Below are 16,647 nucleotides of genomic sequence, written 5' to 3' on the forward strand. Positions count from 1 at the left end.
ATGTCATTTGGCTTTGACTGAACATTTGCTCTCACTTTGCGATAAAAATATCGGGATATATATTGTATATCGATATTTAGCCTTAATATATCGGATATGAATTTTGGTCCATATCGCCCAGCCCTAATCTATATTGTCAGTATATTTGATGCACTCAGGGTAAAGTAGCAAAGGTTGAGTGAAACTTTCTTGAATGAATCTTTATTACTTATCTAGAATCAGGTAAATCCCAGTACAGTTAAACAACAACAATGACAAAAATAATAAGATTTGAATAAAATAGTAGTAGTTTAAGTATTAGTAGTAATAGCAATAGAAATAATAGGGGTTTTTTTAGGTTTGGAAGACGAACCGTTTTGTTCCAATTAGCATGAAGTAAAATAAACCTCAAACTCAGTGTCAGTCAACATAAGTGGAGGAACACGCTGCCATCTAGTGTTGTAACTAGTGTACTGTTAAATTTGGGAGATTTAATTATGTGGTGCCTGATCATTTTTCTGGTATTTTTATTGATTATAATGTATGACAATGTAAAATAAAAAGCATTCTAAAAGCATTAAACACAACTCCTTAACATTTTTTAGCGAGAAAAGTTAAATAAAACTTCTGTTTCAAATACTTTTGTGGCATTAGTATTGTTGCAGAAAAAAAAAGTTATATATATAAAACAAGATTTAGATTGCTATCTTAACTAATTAGCCATCTATCCAATAGATAAAGCAGCAAGCATGTCATATTTGTAATGTGCAATACACTAGATATTAAATAATTAAATGAATGAGTAATAAACCCTTCATACAGAAGACGTATCACTCTCACATTCCGTCCAACACTGTCATATTTGTATTTCTATATATTTTTTTATATTTGTATTTATATATATTTTTGCATCGTATTGGGGGTTTGTTGAACATTACAGCTTCATTATAGGAGGTCTTAAAACGTTTAGTAATTACAAGAACCCAATTGAAAAATTAGTCAGTATCGCAGTTGCTTTAAACTTGTAAACTTGAAGTTTGGATATCTGCATGTATGTCAGTTTAGCTGTAAAAATAACTTCACCCAGTTCCTCTGACAAGGCAAACTTTATTCATATTAACATACAAGGCAGATGATGACCCAAGTAAGCTGAAATAATTGTTCTTCAATTCTACAATTTAACTACATAAATTACAAATCGATTCAGAAAATACAGCCTTTTCAAGACCACACAAAAAACACTGTTAAATTCACATGAGGATATACTGCCCCCATGACACAACTGTGTTTTACAGTTTAGTTCAGGAAACCATATAAACTTGTCCATGTACTGGACTGAAAATGGCTTTCTTACGGTGCAAACGCTAAGATAATGATATATCTTAATGGCCTGGTGCAGCTGAGTGGACTAGGCCAGCCTGGTGTCTGTGTGGTGCTCCACATTCATTAACATAGTTATCATGTGTCTGTAACCAATTGCAAAATCATTAATTCTCACCAGTATGAAGAATGCTATCCCCAAGGCTAACTAATGCTCAAGACATGCCAGATCCATAAGATTTCCACCAAACAAAGATAACTTCCATGACCCACAGCTATTTTGATTAACTGTAGAAGATTGTCATATTATGATGACCCTGCACTTCACATATTACATACAGTGCCACCATTCAGTGCCAATCTAGGGAATAATGTTCTCTTAAATTAGTGATGCGTAATGTTCAGGGAGTAGATGAGAGAGACTGAAGGCTGCATCCCATCACAGACCTGCAAACATTCATTTAACATTCCCTTTTATTGATAGTTACCGCAATCTTTCACCAACCAACTGATTGTTTTTGTTGCCTAACCTTTACCACACCTGAACCATAGGTTTCTTTTTGTTTTTGCCATAAACACAATCATTTGCTTAGACTAACCTTAACCATGTAACACGCTCAGATTCGGTTAAAAGTGAGAATTTGAAAAACTCAACAACAAAAGTATAGTTTTTGAGCTATTATATATAGATCTTGCCTCTTTTTTTATTGCTTATTGGCATTGCAATGAAAGTGAAGATCAAAGAAAGTAAAGGAGAGAAGAGAGAGATGGGGCACTAAATGCAACAAAGATCATTGTGGCTCAACACAAACTGAGTAAGCATTAATCTGACTGAACATGGTATTTTGCTGGTATGAACTAATGAGATATCTTAGTTTTTATTTGAGAATAAAATACCTCTACTACTTGCAGTTTCCGGTGTGTAAAGTTACCTGGAGCAGTGTTTGTGTCACTGATTATTTAAACTAAACATGGCTTGATGAAATATAGAAAACAGGATGTACCCTGCTGACAGGGTTTCTGTCCAGCCATGACTCTCCATATGTAACTTTTGTGAAAATTCACAAAAAGAGATGACTCAACATCTTTTAGGACCCTTGATTTGTTGTCTGCTTCAGTCCTGGGAGCAGGAAGGTCCCTCTGCAGAGGTGGAGGGACAGGCCAGGAGCTCGGCAGGGCAGCCTCCAGCAGCAGCCACCTGCTCCTCCGCCCTCAGACACAGCTCCTGCAGGAAGTTGGCTGTCTCCATCACCAGGTCACTTTCATCATCTAACAGGAGGTAAAGATACATAGAGTAATTATGCCTGTTGTGTATATTTAACAACAGAGGAGAAACTTTACACACTGGGAGCATAAGGTATAAATTACACAAAACAGTAAAATATAATATTTCACATTAAAACTATTCATACTGAAAGTGATGCCAATTTGCGATAGCTGCAAAGTTAATTCAATCAAAGATTTAAATATATTCGGGCAGGCAGAGCACCAGATGACTTCTGACAACCTGTAATGCTGCAGTCACACATACGTGAATGCATGTGAGTCAACCACACACGTCTTTGCTATTGGTTGAGGCTGCAATAATATATCGGATATGAATTTTGGTCCATATCGCCCAGCCCTAATCTATATTGTCAGTATATCTGATGCACTCAGGGTAAAGTAGCAAAGCTTGAGTGAAACTTTCTTGAATGAATCTTTATTACTTATCTAGAATCAGGTAAATCCCAGTACAGTTAAACAACAACAACGACAAAAATAATAAGATTTGAATAAAATAGTAGTAGTTTAAGTATTAGTAGTAATAGCAATAGAAATAACAGGGTTTTTTTTAGGTTTGGAAGACAAACCGTTTTGTTCCAATTAGCATGAAGTAAAATAAACCTCAAACTCAGTGTCAGTCAACATAAGTGGAGGAACACGCTGCCATCTAGTGTTGTAACTAGTGTACTGTTAAATTTGGGAGATCTAATTATGTGGTGCCTGATAATTTATTGGTATTTTTAGTGATTATAATGTATTGGTTGAGGCTGCAACTTCGCTGGTCAAAGTTTACCGCTGTCGAACTCCGGACATTTAAAAAGGCCTCAAACAGATCCCTCTGGAACACCAAAAACTTTCTAAAACGTTTTTTTTCACATACACAGCAATGCTTAAAACACCTTAAAACACACTGTAAAATTGATGGAGTTCCCCTTTAGGAAAAGTATGATGGCTTGTCATGTACCTGATGACATAGACGATGCACAGAGAGTGTGTGATGTTGGTAGACCGCAGGCATCCACAAAAAAAACGTCTCCAGAACAGAACGGTTCTGGCCGGCTACTTGGTGACTCTAAATTGCCCGTAGGTGTGAATGAGAGTGTGATTGTCTGTCTCTATGTGTTAGCCTTGCGATAGTGGACCCCGCCTCTCGCCCAATGAGGGATCGGCTCCAGCCCCCCATGACCCGATTGCGGATAAGCGGTTAAAGGTAATGAATGAATGAAGCAGACGGATAGTGCAATTCCCATACAGGGTAATGTATGTTACAGTTTGAACAAGGCAGGAAAAAAGCCTTTCAGAAGCTTTCTTGAATTTACATGTAAATGAATCTTACCAAACAGCTCCCAAAGACACAGAGATACTACATTGTCATAGGCATTGAAGGGAGTAGCCAAATGGGCCACCAGCAGATTGATCAATCAGATTATATTGTTAAATAGCCTGTCTGGGACTTTCTGAGTTCTATTCACCTTCTACTGTCACCCAGACCTGTTGATTAGCCCGGTCCACAACATACTGTTTCAATGTACCCTTGTCACAATGGTAGAACACCAGGCGCTGAATAAAGATTTGAAGAAGAGCTTTTACAAGTGCTGAAAAAATCTCATCAGTACCATCTGAATTCTTTTGAAGCTTCAGTAAAGATTTTTTTTCTTGAATTTTTAATTTGAGTAAAGTCTTAAAAAAAGATGATTCTGGAGCACCTTTCAGTTCTTTCAACCTCGGAGCATCTTTCTCCAGGCCGGCATCCTGCTCCCGCAGAGCCCTGCACATCTTTTTATGGGTGAACCAATGGAACTTTTGGCACATCAAGCTGCAGTAAGTCACCTAAAAGACAAAGGATATAGTTTAAGATTAAATTTTTTAATGATACGATCAAATCATGACAGTATTTTTAAAAAAGACTTTGACTTACTGCTTTACAAAGAGAGCAGCCCTTGTCTGCTCCCCTCTCTCCACATGTAGCACAGTAGTCAGCATCTACAAACGCCATTTGACCTGTTATGGCCTGGTTCAACACTGAGAACGCTGTTGGGTCGTCGCCCTAAAAATATTATGTTATTAAAGTTATATCAACAGAAGAAAATGATCACTCAGTAACCTATAACACCCTCTATCACCAAGTACTATTAACTACAATGATGACATTATTCCTCCTCGCTGATTCTTTAAAAACAAATATAGGTAACGCTTTATATTAAGGTCCTTGTAATAACCATTAATTAACAAGTAATAAGGCATTGTTCTCGCTTTAGATCCCTTTAGCTGCAAAAAGCATAGTTAACTGTTAACAAGTGCATAGTTAACTTATAATAGATGAGCAATAAAGTATATTTTAATATCAATAAGCAAACAAAATATTAATAAAGGCATGGCAAAGACATAATGGGTGGGTTTTGTATGTTTGTAATGCTATTTTGAAGAATTATAAGATACTCATGAGGCTTTTATTAATGTTCTTATTATACATCTCTTATAGCCTGCTATTAGCAGTATTATAATGCCATTATTAACACTTATATAGGCTTATAAACACACAGTAATGTTATTAAGCATCTTGTAAGGACTTACAAGGGCCTTATTACTTGTTAATTAATGGTTATTACAAGGACCTTAATATAAAGCGTTACCCAAATATCTTTTGGTAAAATTATATTCTCTATATAAGTCATTTTTGTAATATGTTCTTCACTTACAATCTCTACTGGTGCAATGCTCCTCACCAGCTGCTGAAGGAGTGTGGCCTCACAATAAGGAAACTTCCTGATACAGTCCCGAATGAACTTCTCCTGGTAGTGTGGGAAGCCATCACTCTCTCTCCCCCTCAACAGGCTGGGAGCCAGCAGCAACAGAGCAGGTTAACAGCAAAAGAAAAAAGAGATAACATTTATTAAAGCTATGATTCCAATTTTACACTCCACACTGCAAAAAAGCCAACTTGTATTTTTTGGCCTAAAACAGTTATTTAAGTTGGTAAAACTTGGAAATATAAATTATTGACATTTAGGGCAATATTGTAAGCACAACAAAGGAAGACAGTTGTCTGCTCAAAAACAAGTTGGTGAGTTGTTGTTACTTATATCTTTAAGTTGGGGTTCACAACAAGGGACAATAGTTCTGCTAACTCTTATTTCTTTGTTGTGAAATGCGGGAAAGTGCTGAAATTCGGTCATTAGCGAAAGCTAGCGGCTAACTGATGCTAGCGGCGCTGCTTGTTGCAGCTACAAGAGTAGCCATTAGTGTATCAATGCTAACTCAAAATTGTGGTCACAACATTAGCTGACATTTATATCGGCGTTACAATCGTGCCAATTCAGCACATTGCAGAAGTTAGCAGAAGTAAGGATTAAAAGTTTTTACAATGTAAAATTATAAGTTAGTACAACTTACAGTTGAGTTGACAAAAATCTGAATTCAGAGTTGAGCAAACTCAAAAACAAAACTTAAAATATTTAGTTTAATTGTCCAACTTAAAATTTTATCGAAGTTTGTTGCCTTGAAATTTTGAGTTCACCCAACTTTTCTTTTTTTGCAGTGCATAGGTTTTCCTGTACCATTGCACTCAGTATTTGTATGTAGTGGTTGGATTCCTATAATATTTTATGTTTTTGTCCCCAGATGATGAATCTGACTGACCTTGTGGTGGCTCATTCATGTGCATATTACCATCATACATAGCTAACATTAACAACAGCAGCACTGGAAGATATCTTGGTGCTCAAAACGCCCCAAAAGATCCATCCCTGTGGACCAAACCCTTTGAAGAGAAATAGCTTTCTCTTATCACCAAAAAGCTTATCTTTTTTTTTTAACCTTATCGCTCTCCATCTGAATCAGATTTATAGTGTGAACAACAGCTACAGTTCTTGCTGAGTTCTCTGAGCTTCAAAATGTGTTGTTCCTCCAGATCTGAGCTACATAATTTGATGCGAGAATTACATAGTTGGGATCAATAACTACATAGTTCTATTTTATTTTTGGTATTTGTGGGGTGTAGTCCTTGTTCTTTTCTTTTACTTTTTTTTTTTTAACTTTTTTTCAGCATTTTAATAATTTTACGAACATAAAACATGAGGGGAGAATAGATTAATAAATAAATCTGATAAAAAATAATGGAAAATAGATTTTAAAAAATGATATAATTATATATGTGGTGTGTGTGTGTGTGTGTGTGTGTGTGTGTTTGTGTCTGTGTGTGTGTATAAAAATGTATATAATATAATATAAAATATATATGTGTGTGTTTGTATATGTATATATATATATATATATATCTACTCACATATACATAAACATACACATACATACACATAAATAAATACATCACTCTATACGTAATGAATCTATATAATGAATGAAATGATTGACAATTTTTTAAAGACTTTTTCATGATATTCTAAATTTTTTGAGATGTACCTGTATATTCAGGTGACAGAGTCATTCCAGTCAGAAGACTTACCTCTTGACAAGCGCGTCCAGCTTGCCATCTTGTTTCTGTAGAAAGGCCAGGCACTTCTGTAGCACACAGCTGATATAATGCATCTTCATGGCCATGACCTCATTCATGTCTTGCTGCTTCACACACTGCTCACACAGCAGGTCCATCACCTGGTAACACTTCTCCAGGGCCACAGCGTCCACCAGCACAGGATTCTCCTTCACCAGCATGACTATCTGATAGATGGGAGAGTTGGTTATACAAACATTCCTGGGCAGAGCTGTGCAACGCTACTTGAAGGTGTGTCTTTAGCTGACTAGTGCCAGCTCAGGTCATTTAATACCTCCAACACCAAGAACAAACATACTCAAACGCACAGTTATCTATCGTTCAATAATAATAATAATAATAATAATAATAATAATACATTTATTTGTAATGCACTTTACATTACAGGAAATCTCAAAGTGCTACAGGTTAAAAGCATAACATTCTAATTATAAAAAGGATAAAAAAAAGAAAAACAGCTAAAAACAGAAAACATACGTACATAATCTAAAAACCATCTAGATGGGAGGAACCAAAGGTTTTGCTAAAAAGGAATGTTTTTAGTCCTTTTTTATAATGTCATGGAACTCTTTGCCTCCTCGCATCTCTAGCACGCAAAACAAATTGTCATTCAAAAAATTACTTAAGACACACTTGATGGCGCCCACCAAATGAATGATTACTAATATGTTGCGATTTATTTTGTTTTCTTATTTTATTTATTTTTCTCTGCTATATCTGTAGCCGGATGATTCTTCCTTTTAAATTTTCTCTAATGAAATGACAAATTATAAGTGTATACAGCTGATATTGACACTATAGACATCTGAATTCATGATTTTTGCAGTATAACATTTGTCGGGTAAATATGAATGTAGAATTTTTTAACAGTATTGCATGTATGTATTAATTGAGTTTGTTATTGTTTTTCTTGTATGTACTGTTTTTGTTTATGTTGTTTGTATGTAATTTTCTATGTCTTTTAGGGACCCCAGGAAGACTAGCAGTCGCAAGGGCGTCAGCTAATGGGGATCCATTCAATAAACAAATAAACAAATAAACTAGTGGTCAGAGGAGCAGCTGTAATGCATTTCCTTTACATTCGCCACAATAAAAGTTCCCCAGTTGTTTGCAACTCTTCTTCTCACATCTCACTGTGTCTTGTCTCTGCTTGTATTCTTCCTCCCTGCAGAGTTAGTTGACTTGTTTTAGCCACTAATACACTAACTTGATTATAAACTGTTATTTTGTTAACGAAATAGAGTAAGTAACAGCTGTAACAGCTTTGTTTTCCTGGTGAATCCGTGTATCATTCGTTCTTTCCATTTTCAATTGGCAATAAAAAAATAAAATAATGAAAAACTGACTGGTTATTTGTTTTTTATTATAAAAAAGTCGCACCAGGACTGAATTTGATTTTAATATTTAATTGGTCGGGTTTACGTGACCAGGAAGTTTGACTGCGGTCCAGTGAGCCGCCACTAGCTTCTCCGTAGTCAAACTAAATAATATAGTGCGCCTGTATTGTGATATTTATGGTAAATTCATTGAAACTGAAACATGAAGGATAAACACTTTACTGTCATTCTTTCTCACTTTTTTTCAGTATAAAATGAAATAAAATGATACACAGATTCCTTGTTTTTTGTATTATCCCTGGTTGTGTTTTGAATTTGTTTTGCTCCTTGTATTATTATATTATCAGCTGCCAACCAGACCTACTGGTTTCATTTTAGACTTTGTAAGTTTATTTTGTTATTATATAATTACACTTATCCTGTCTCTAATATTCATTCTGCATCTGGGACAAAACTTTTTGAACTCTGACAAATGTTTCACATAAAAAGTGCTTGCCAGTTTTTACATAAACAGTCACATACCAGTGAACCTGGCAGGTTTTAGCTTATTAGTACACTGTAAAAAATGTTTGTAGAAATAACAGTAAAACACTGTCAATTTGCATCAGAAATAGGTCGTAAAATTAAACATTGTACATCACCGTAGCAGATACTTTTAATTACTGTCAATCAAAGAATAGTAAAAAACTTTAAGTTCTACCGCCATAAACTGTAGAAAACACACAGTTTTGCTGTAAAAATATACATTTTTCATGTAAAGTTAATGGAGAAATACCACGATGACACAATTATCCTAAAAGTAATGGGAATATTCTGTATAAATTACAGTTTTTGCTGATATTTACATTTACATACGCTCACTGTATTTTTTTTTACGGTGATGTTCTGGCAACCACAGCTGCCGGTATTTTACCGTAAATTAAACAGGTTTTTTTTACAGTGTAGGTGTGTCGCCTTTAAGGCTTTTTGTAATGTTTACTTTAGATAATTTATTGGTATTTAATTTAAGTTAGAAACAAGAGGTGGATGATTACTTAGAGTTTACAAATTTATTTTGTAAATATATTATTTGTTTACTTAATATTATGATGTCACATCCTGTTTAGTCACTTCCTCTGGGATCAACCCCTATTTAGTCACTTCCTGTTTAGTTACTTCTGTTTGACTGGAACAAAGGAAGGCAGACATGTGTTGCATGAATCTGCACATCCACTCTGAAGCATCATAGAGGCAATGCCGTAAGTTTGATTTGCATTTGACATGTTTATATATAAGCAGTGATTTCATAAATTAATGTATTTGATAAATTAAGTTAAGTGTTTTCATTTACAATTATATACAAGCAGGCAGCAATGTGTATCATGTTTACAGCTGTGTTTGTTGTAATGTTTAAGTTAAAATATGTTTTGTATCGCTTTATTTGCAGTTTTCACCAACATGTTAATGAAGAAGTGTGACAGTAAATGATCAAACTTACTACGGCTCTGTCTTCATTGGCAATGGTTTAACTTGGTGTTTAGTCAGAGTTGCAACACTCTGCACGAGAACACTACAGTAGGGCTCACCTTGACCGGGTTGAGGTTGGTGGTCATGATGATCTTGTGCAAAGGTCCTGCCAGCCTGGGGGGTAGCCGAGGCTCCCTCTCCAGGCCCTGTGGTCTGGTGTAGTACTCCAGCCTTGCCCGCGAGAAGAAGTTGTTAATTACTGTTACACAGTCATGCTGGCCTGGAAGCATAATGTACAGGTTAGGACTCAGGCACCTGCAGTCACTAGCTCACCAGATACAAACTGAGTCTGTTTTACCTACAAATGCTGCCATTTGAGCAGCAGTGCGACCCACAGAATTCACCAGGTCTGTCTCTGCTCCTGCATCCAGTATCATGGTGGTGATGTCTGTCTTCCCTGGAGGAGGTGAATGATTTGCTATTTAGAAATAAAACTCTACAGTGCATCAAGAATTATTTTTCTAAACTCTTGTTACAATTAATGTTAAAGAACACACACGCACACATGCGCACGCACACACACACACACGCACACACACACACACACACACATTCTTGTACTTCTATCTTTGTGAGGACCCTCATTGGAACAGTGAATTCCCTATCAAGGATATAATAGTTTTGAATTTTTCATTAGTTTTAGTTTAAATTTTGTTGTGAATTTTTGTTTTCAAATTCAGTTAGTTTTAATTAGTTTTGAGAGCGAGTTTGCTAGTTTTAATTTTGTATTTATTTTTTTAAATGCTTTAGTTTTAGTTTAGTTTTTATTAGTTTTAGTTTTTGTAATGGGGTATTTGTTGGGTGGGAGATTAAAAGAGGTCACAGTAAATTTTGCCTTTATTTCCTTTGTCTTATCCATCTTCATTATGTATGAAAAAAGTTGACAAAGACGAAAACAAAGGATATTTTCACTTAGTTTTGTAACCACACGATACAGTTTCAGTTAATTATAATTTTTTTTAAACTCTCATTTTTATTTTTTATTTCAGTTGACGAAAATGTTTTTTCAATTCCAGTTCTCATTGTTTCATTTTCGTTAACTATAATAACCTTGTTCCCTAGCCTCATAACCCAACCTTCACCATCACAACTAAATGCCCAACCCTAACCCTAACACATGGTTACCTTTAAATAAACCTAATGTAACCTGAACCCTTAAACAAAGTCTGAACTCTCAAAAAAGCCTTTAAAGAAGTGAGGACTAGCCGAAATGTCCTCACTTTGCAAAAATGTCCTCACTCTGTTGGTTAAATACGTGTTCTGGTCCTCACTATGTTGGAAGTACAAGAACACACACACACACACACACACACACACACACGCACTATTATACCTGATAGGCCAGCAAACATGAGAGCAGTGTATCCATATTCATGTTGATTGCAGTTGACATCAGCCCCATGCTGCAGCAGCAGACGACACATGTCGGCCTTGCCCTTATAGGCTGCATGCATAAGTGGAGTCATGCCATGCTTCAGTAAAAAAAAGGAGAGACAACATTACATGTTGACACACTGATCACCAATACACATCAAATTATGCACTATGATCATAGCTTTATACATTAGGTTATTGTTGTTAATTCAAACACATGTACGGTTAAAGAAAATGTTGTGGTTTGGGTTCAAAATAATTGTTTGTTATGTAAGTTCAGCTACGTAGTTACGGTAAGTTAAGTAATTAATATAGACAGGTCAATGTTGACTTTTGGTTTCATGCTGGACACAAACTGCAGTCTCCTGGATAAAAGTCATATGTTTGTTTGACCCACACATTAACATCCTGTGGCTATGCAAACTCTCACTCTGTATAGCACATTACCTGAAGTCTACAGTACTTGCTCTAAGCTTCTAATATTGCTACCAATAGGTTTACACTGGAGTCAGTTGAAAACTTGGTGCATCTCATACAGATGCTGAAGGGGACATTGTGTGTCAGTATCATTCCCAGAGGGTTGTGACAAAGCACTTTGCAAATGAGAACTGTCTAGGAATTTCCTTAAAGCAGCATCAGTCATTTTATTTAACCACTTGGACACAGAACATTAACATATTATGACCTGATAAAGCCATTACATCGCAAGCGAACCGGACACCTGACCCCCCGAACTGTTATTGCTTCACTATGGGTTTTGGTTGGGTCAGTGGGTGTACATCGGGACTTGTCTCCATGCCAACGGTACACAAACAGCCTGACACTTTGCCAGCTGTAGGAGCCTCGAGTGCACGAAAACAAAAAGTTTGCACTTAAATGGCGTGTTCCAAGTTACCTACTTAAAGAAAGGTGTACAGTAAAAATCGGCAATTCAAAGAAGAATGGATTGAAAAATTTGCATTAATTCTCCCTCCAACCAGCATAAAACCCATGTGCTTAATATGCCAGGAGACTATAGCTGTGATCAAGATTTCCAATTTTAAACGGCATGATGAAACAAAGCATATGCATTTTGAAGAGACATTTCCTCAAAATTAAGAGGGAAGAAAAACAAAAATAAATGCCCTGAAATCGTCATATCAAGCTGCAGGTACGATTCTTGTCACATTTATGACACAAGAAATAATAAGAGAATGCATGACTGAAGTGATGGACAACATGTTTGAAGGCAAACAAAAAGAGGAAATTAAAGCTAAAATTAAGCAAACCCCCTTTTCAGATTCCACAGCAAGCACTGAAAAAACTTACACCACTGATAATGCTCCGTTGATGGTGTTTGTGAGATATAATGATGAGTCAAAAAGGGAGTTTTTATATATTAATTGGGGCCGGGACTCGATTAAAAAAAAAAAATCTAATTAATTAGAGGCTTTTAATTGCATATAAATATTTGACCTGAGAACAGTGAGAAGTAATTTTTTTCACATGGATTTTTAGTATACCATTGAATAATGACTGAATACATAAGCTAAAGCAACAAAAATATTGTTTATTTTTGTTCAAGTCCAACAGACCAGTGCAATTTTTGCCATTAAGTGTAGCAATAGCATATTTAGAAATATAGTACATTTCATAAATTCAGGTAGCCTATAGGTAGGTAGACCTTCTGTAAACTAGAATACTTTGGTTTTTTAAGTAAAACACAATACTTGAACAGAACATTGGAAACCCTGACCATAACAGACTTTGTTGATTTAACCATGCTCTTATCGACGCTTCCATCTGTTGGTTTTTAGTAACTAAATGTCCCATCATCCACGGGGCCAACCAAAGCGTCTCATCAGCTTCTTCCTTCATGTTCACTGTGGTTTGTTGTTGTCTGAACTCATGAACGCTAGTTGGTGCTCCGGTATAATCGGTCCGCCTGAAACTCATCCAGTGAGAAACGTTCCGCGGTGCAAAAATAAGTGCGATTAAAATGCGTCAATTTTTTTAAGTTAAAGTCCCAGCCCTAATATTAATTAATATTTTATCAATTTATGTCAAAATGGAAATTATATTTAATTTAAGTTCATATTGTTGTTGTTTTGGATAAAAAGGACATTTTCTTTTGAATGTGGCATGTGGCCTGACCGACCTCAATAAATGGACCTTTGAGTCATTGAAAAAAAATCATGGTGGCCCTTTAAAGTTTGTATTTGAGTACCCCATGCCTTACATCAGGGGTGTCAAACTCAAATACACAATGGGCCAAAATTTAAAACTTGAATAAAATAGCGGGCCAACATTGAACAAATAAACCTTTTAATATATACCAAACATGTTTTGCTTTAACATTAAATATGGAACCAGCAACGCTTATAAACATACAATATATAACTAAATAGTGCAGACATGCAAAATCAAATTTAAAATAAAAAACACATCAATGTCATTAATTTATTAAATAAAAATTAAATAAAAATCGCTCTTTTCTATTTGCATCCTTCTGATTTAAATATCAAAATAAAGGTTTTCAACAGTTAATACATTTAAAAATAAAATAACAATAATAAATCTAGTATTAGCGGTAAATGTGCCGTATAATACCGGCGGGTCAGCTTTTATAGTACAATAATATAATAATTTGGTATTGCCTCGCGGGCCAAATAAAATTACACTGCGGGCCAAATTTGGCCCGCGGGCCAGAGTTTGACACCCCTGCCTTACATCATGCAAAGAAAACACTTTTGTAACGTGTCTGTGTTGAGGTGCTGTGTGGGTGGTCACCACAGCTGATCCTGACAGCAGGAGGCTGTGAGCTAGGTTTAGTGGCGTGTTGCTATTGTCAAATACCTTCAAGGGGCAGTGTCTGCCTCTCAAGAGTCATCTCCATATGTCTCCATCATATGGGATAACATATGTTAGGGCAACATAACTGTTGCATTGTGGGTGAAGGAGCTCACAAGACCAACTTAAGTAATCTGTTTTCTGACTTTGCTTATTTGCCCCCGACACAGAAAACAGAGGACACGCTGCAGATAATACATTATACGATTTGTAAAACTCGTATATAAATGAAATAAAAAAGTACAGATGAAAGAACAGATAACATGGAAACTTACTAACACAGCAGTTTTTAATAATGTCGCCCTGTGGTTTCAGTACTCAAACCAACACAGTGTATATGTCCTATCAGATTTTAGAAGACAAATTAAATCCATCAGCTGACTTAAAAGTATGCTTGACAGTACTTTGGAATCTTCACTGTAATATAGTGAAGTCAAAAGTACAATAATGCGTTTCCAAAAACATTGTTTGGTGACACTTTACAATAACTTACTAAGTGTTGTATATAGATGGTTTATAGACCAATTATTAACCATTTACAAAGTGCTATACATATTTAATCTTTAAATGTTTTAAACCAATTTCTTAAGGTATATGAATCATTTTAAAAAAAATCATTAACATACTTAATATGGTGTTAAAATGTTAAAATGAGTGCAACTATTAATAAACTATTAATTATAATGTAATTGTTTGTTAATGGTAAAGTAACCACAAACTTACATTAATATACCATCTATTTGTCATTTATAAATGATGTAGTTAGTTAAACATTAATAAATTATGTATTTACCTATCTAAATGGCCTGTTTACCATTTATAAATGATGGTTATTGTAAAGTGTTACCCATTGTTTTATTAAAAACGAGAGTAAAAGAGTTGAGAAAAGGTCTAGAAACACTGTACTGTAAAGGTTTTAAATAATTTTTAATTTTTTTTCCTTTGGGTGGTCCTTTCAATGTGGAGTACAAAACAAAGTTTCCTTCTATTTTCATACCTCATCCAAACAGTTGATCCGTACTTCTTTGCTTGCAAGCAGCTGGGCGGCTTCCTGTACATCACCTGCAAACCAAAAGTATCACTCTAAAAAAAAATATAGCTGATGGAGAGGTTCATGAGCAAGAGACAGCAACAAGCATAGAGGAGAGATGGCACAAGTTGAAGAAGTATAAATCAAAACAAACACAATACTTTATGACTTTTGTCATTTCTCAGGAACTTCCTAGTAGGTTTTTTAAAGAACAAATGCTTCTTATAATAGGAAAGCCAATGTCAATGAAAGAAAATATAATTAAAAATGAATTAATTCAATTTATCAATTATCAGAAAGTGTCATGTGTCATGCAGACAAATTTCGCATTTTTGCATTTTCAGCTGTGAAATGACCTGATGACCCTTTTGCTTCTTGTGTTATTAATGAATTGCAGAGATAATGATACACAGCAATATGAATAAAATCATAGTAAATATTGATTTAAATACACTGCATTGTGAAGGTTTGGACAATTTATTGTGCTAAAAATTGCATACACTTTTTCTTGTCATAAACAGATTTCCACATTAAAAACTAAAAAAGATATACAGTACTGTGCTAAACCCTAAGGCAGGTGAGAATAAATAATGCTTGCTTAAATAGTGACTTGATTTAGATTTTTCTTCTGTTCACTCACTTTGCATTTTTAGTGATAAAAATAAACCATTTCTATTTTTGAAAGTAGTCTTATTTTACAGCATTTTTTCCACACCTGCCTAAAACTTTTGCATATTACTGTATATAATATGGAGAAAAATAAAAGTGACTCAACAAAGCTAAATACACAGACCACTACTACTTACCAGCAGCAATAACTTGCAGGATCTTCCTCTCAGATGCTGATAAATCTCCTTTCTGTGGTGCAGCCATCCTCTCTGATCAGCTGTGTTGTGTCTCAATGATCTTTCTGTTCTGATCTGATGGTTTTTGTCCAGCTGACAGTTACAGTCTACAGGTAGACTGAGAAACTGCAAGGGACACAGGCAGCCAGCCCTACTGAGAGTTGAGCCGTCTCTGGAACATACCACTATTCCAAACAAAGGAGACACTTGTTATGTGGTATAACTCAATGCTCTAAGGAATAATAGTAAATATTGTATATGTCACTTGATTTTATTTACATCATCTTCAAATATAAAGTGTGGTTTTATAATAATGTTTCTGCATATTATAGACAAACATGGAAAACCACCTCATTTTACACATATCAGTAGACTCATCCTCCTAGCAGGTTGCAAAACACAATGCACACTGCACTGCTTTTTTTGTTGTTGTCAAAGCCTACAATTTTAAAAAGAGCAGCTTGCTGCAAACTTCAATATGACTTTGCGCTGGCCCGAGGCATTATGTAGTCAGGTTTTCTGTCTTTCTGTACATATGTCTGTCAGTCCATCCATCTGTCCATCCCTTTATTCTTGTGGAGTTTCTTCATTTTTGGCACAAACATCCACTCACACTCAAGGACGAACTCTTCTAACTGTTAGGAACAGTTA

The 16,647-nt window shown here is 35.3% G+C and overlaps 1 protein-coding gene across 1 annotated transcript; it reads right to left on the reverse strand.

Moving 5' to 3' along the window:
• Nucleotides 1-1,066: 1,066 nt before the first annotated feature.
• On the reverse strand, nucleotides 1,067-16,030 carry LOC131984939 (ankyrin repeat and MYND domain-containing protein 2-like). Its single transcript, XM_059349903.1, has 10 exons — nucleotides 15,958-16,030; nucleotides 15,119-15,183; nucleotides 11,252-11,390; nucleotides 10,217-10,315; nucleotides 9,978-10,138; nucleotides 7,028-7,242; nucleotides 5,265-5,400; nucleotides 4,484-4,612; nucleotides 4,272-4,395; nucleotides 1,067-2,568 (listed from the first exon to the last, which is right to left on the reverse strand). The coding sequence occupies exons 1-10, from the start codon at nucleotides 16,022-16,024 to the stop codon at nucleotides 2,414-2,416; spliced, it is 1,290 nt and encodes a 429-aa protein (XP_059205886.1). The 5' UTR covers nucleotides 16,025-16,030; the 3' UTR covers nucleotides 1,067-2,413.
• Between the last annotated feature and the right edge of the window lie 617 nt (nucleotides 16,031-16,647).

This window comes from Centropristis striata, chromosome 14 (genome assembly GCF_030273125.1).
Source record: "Centropristis striata isolate RG_2023a ecotype Rhode Island chromosome 14, C.striata_1.0, whole genome shotgun sequence".
In the NCBI taxonomy this organism is placed as follows: Eukaryota; Metazoa; Chordata; class Actinopteri; order Perciformes; family Serranidae; genus Centropristis; species Centropristis striata.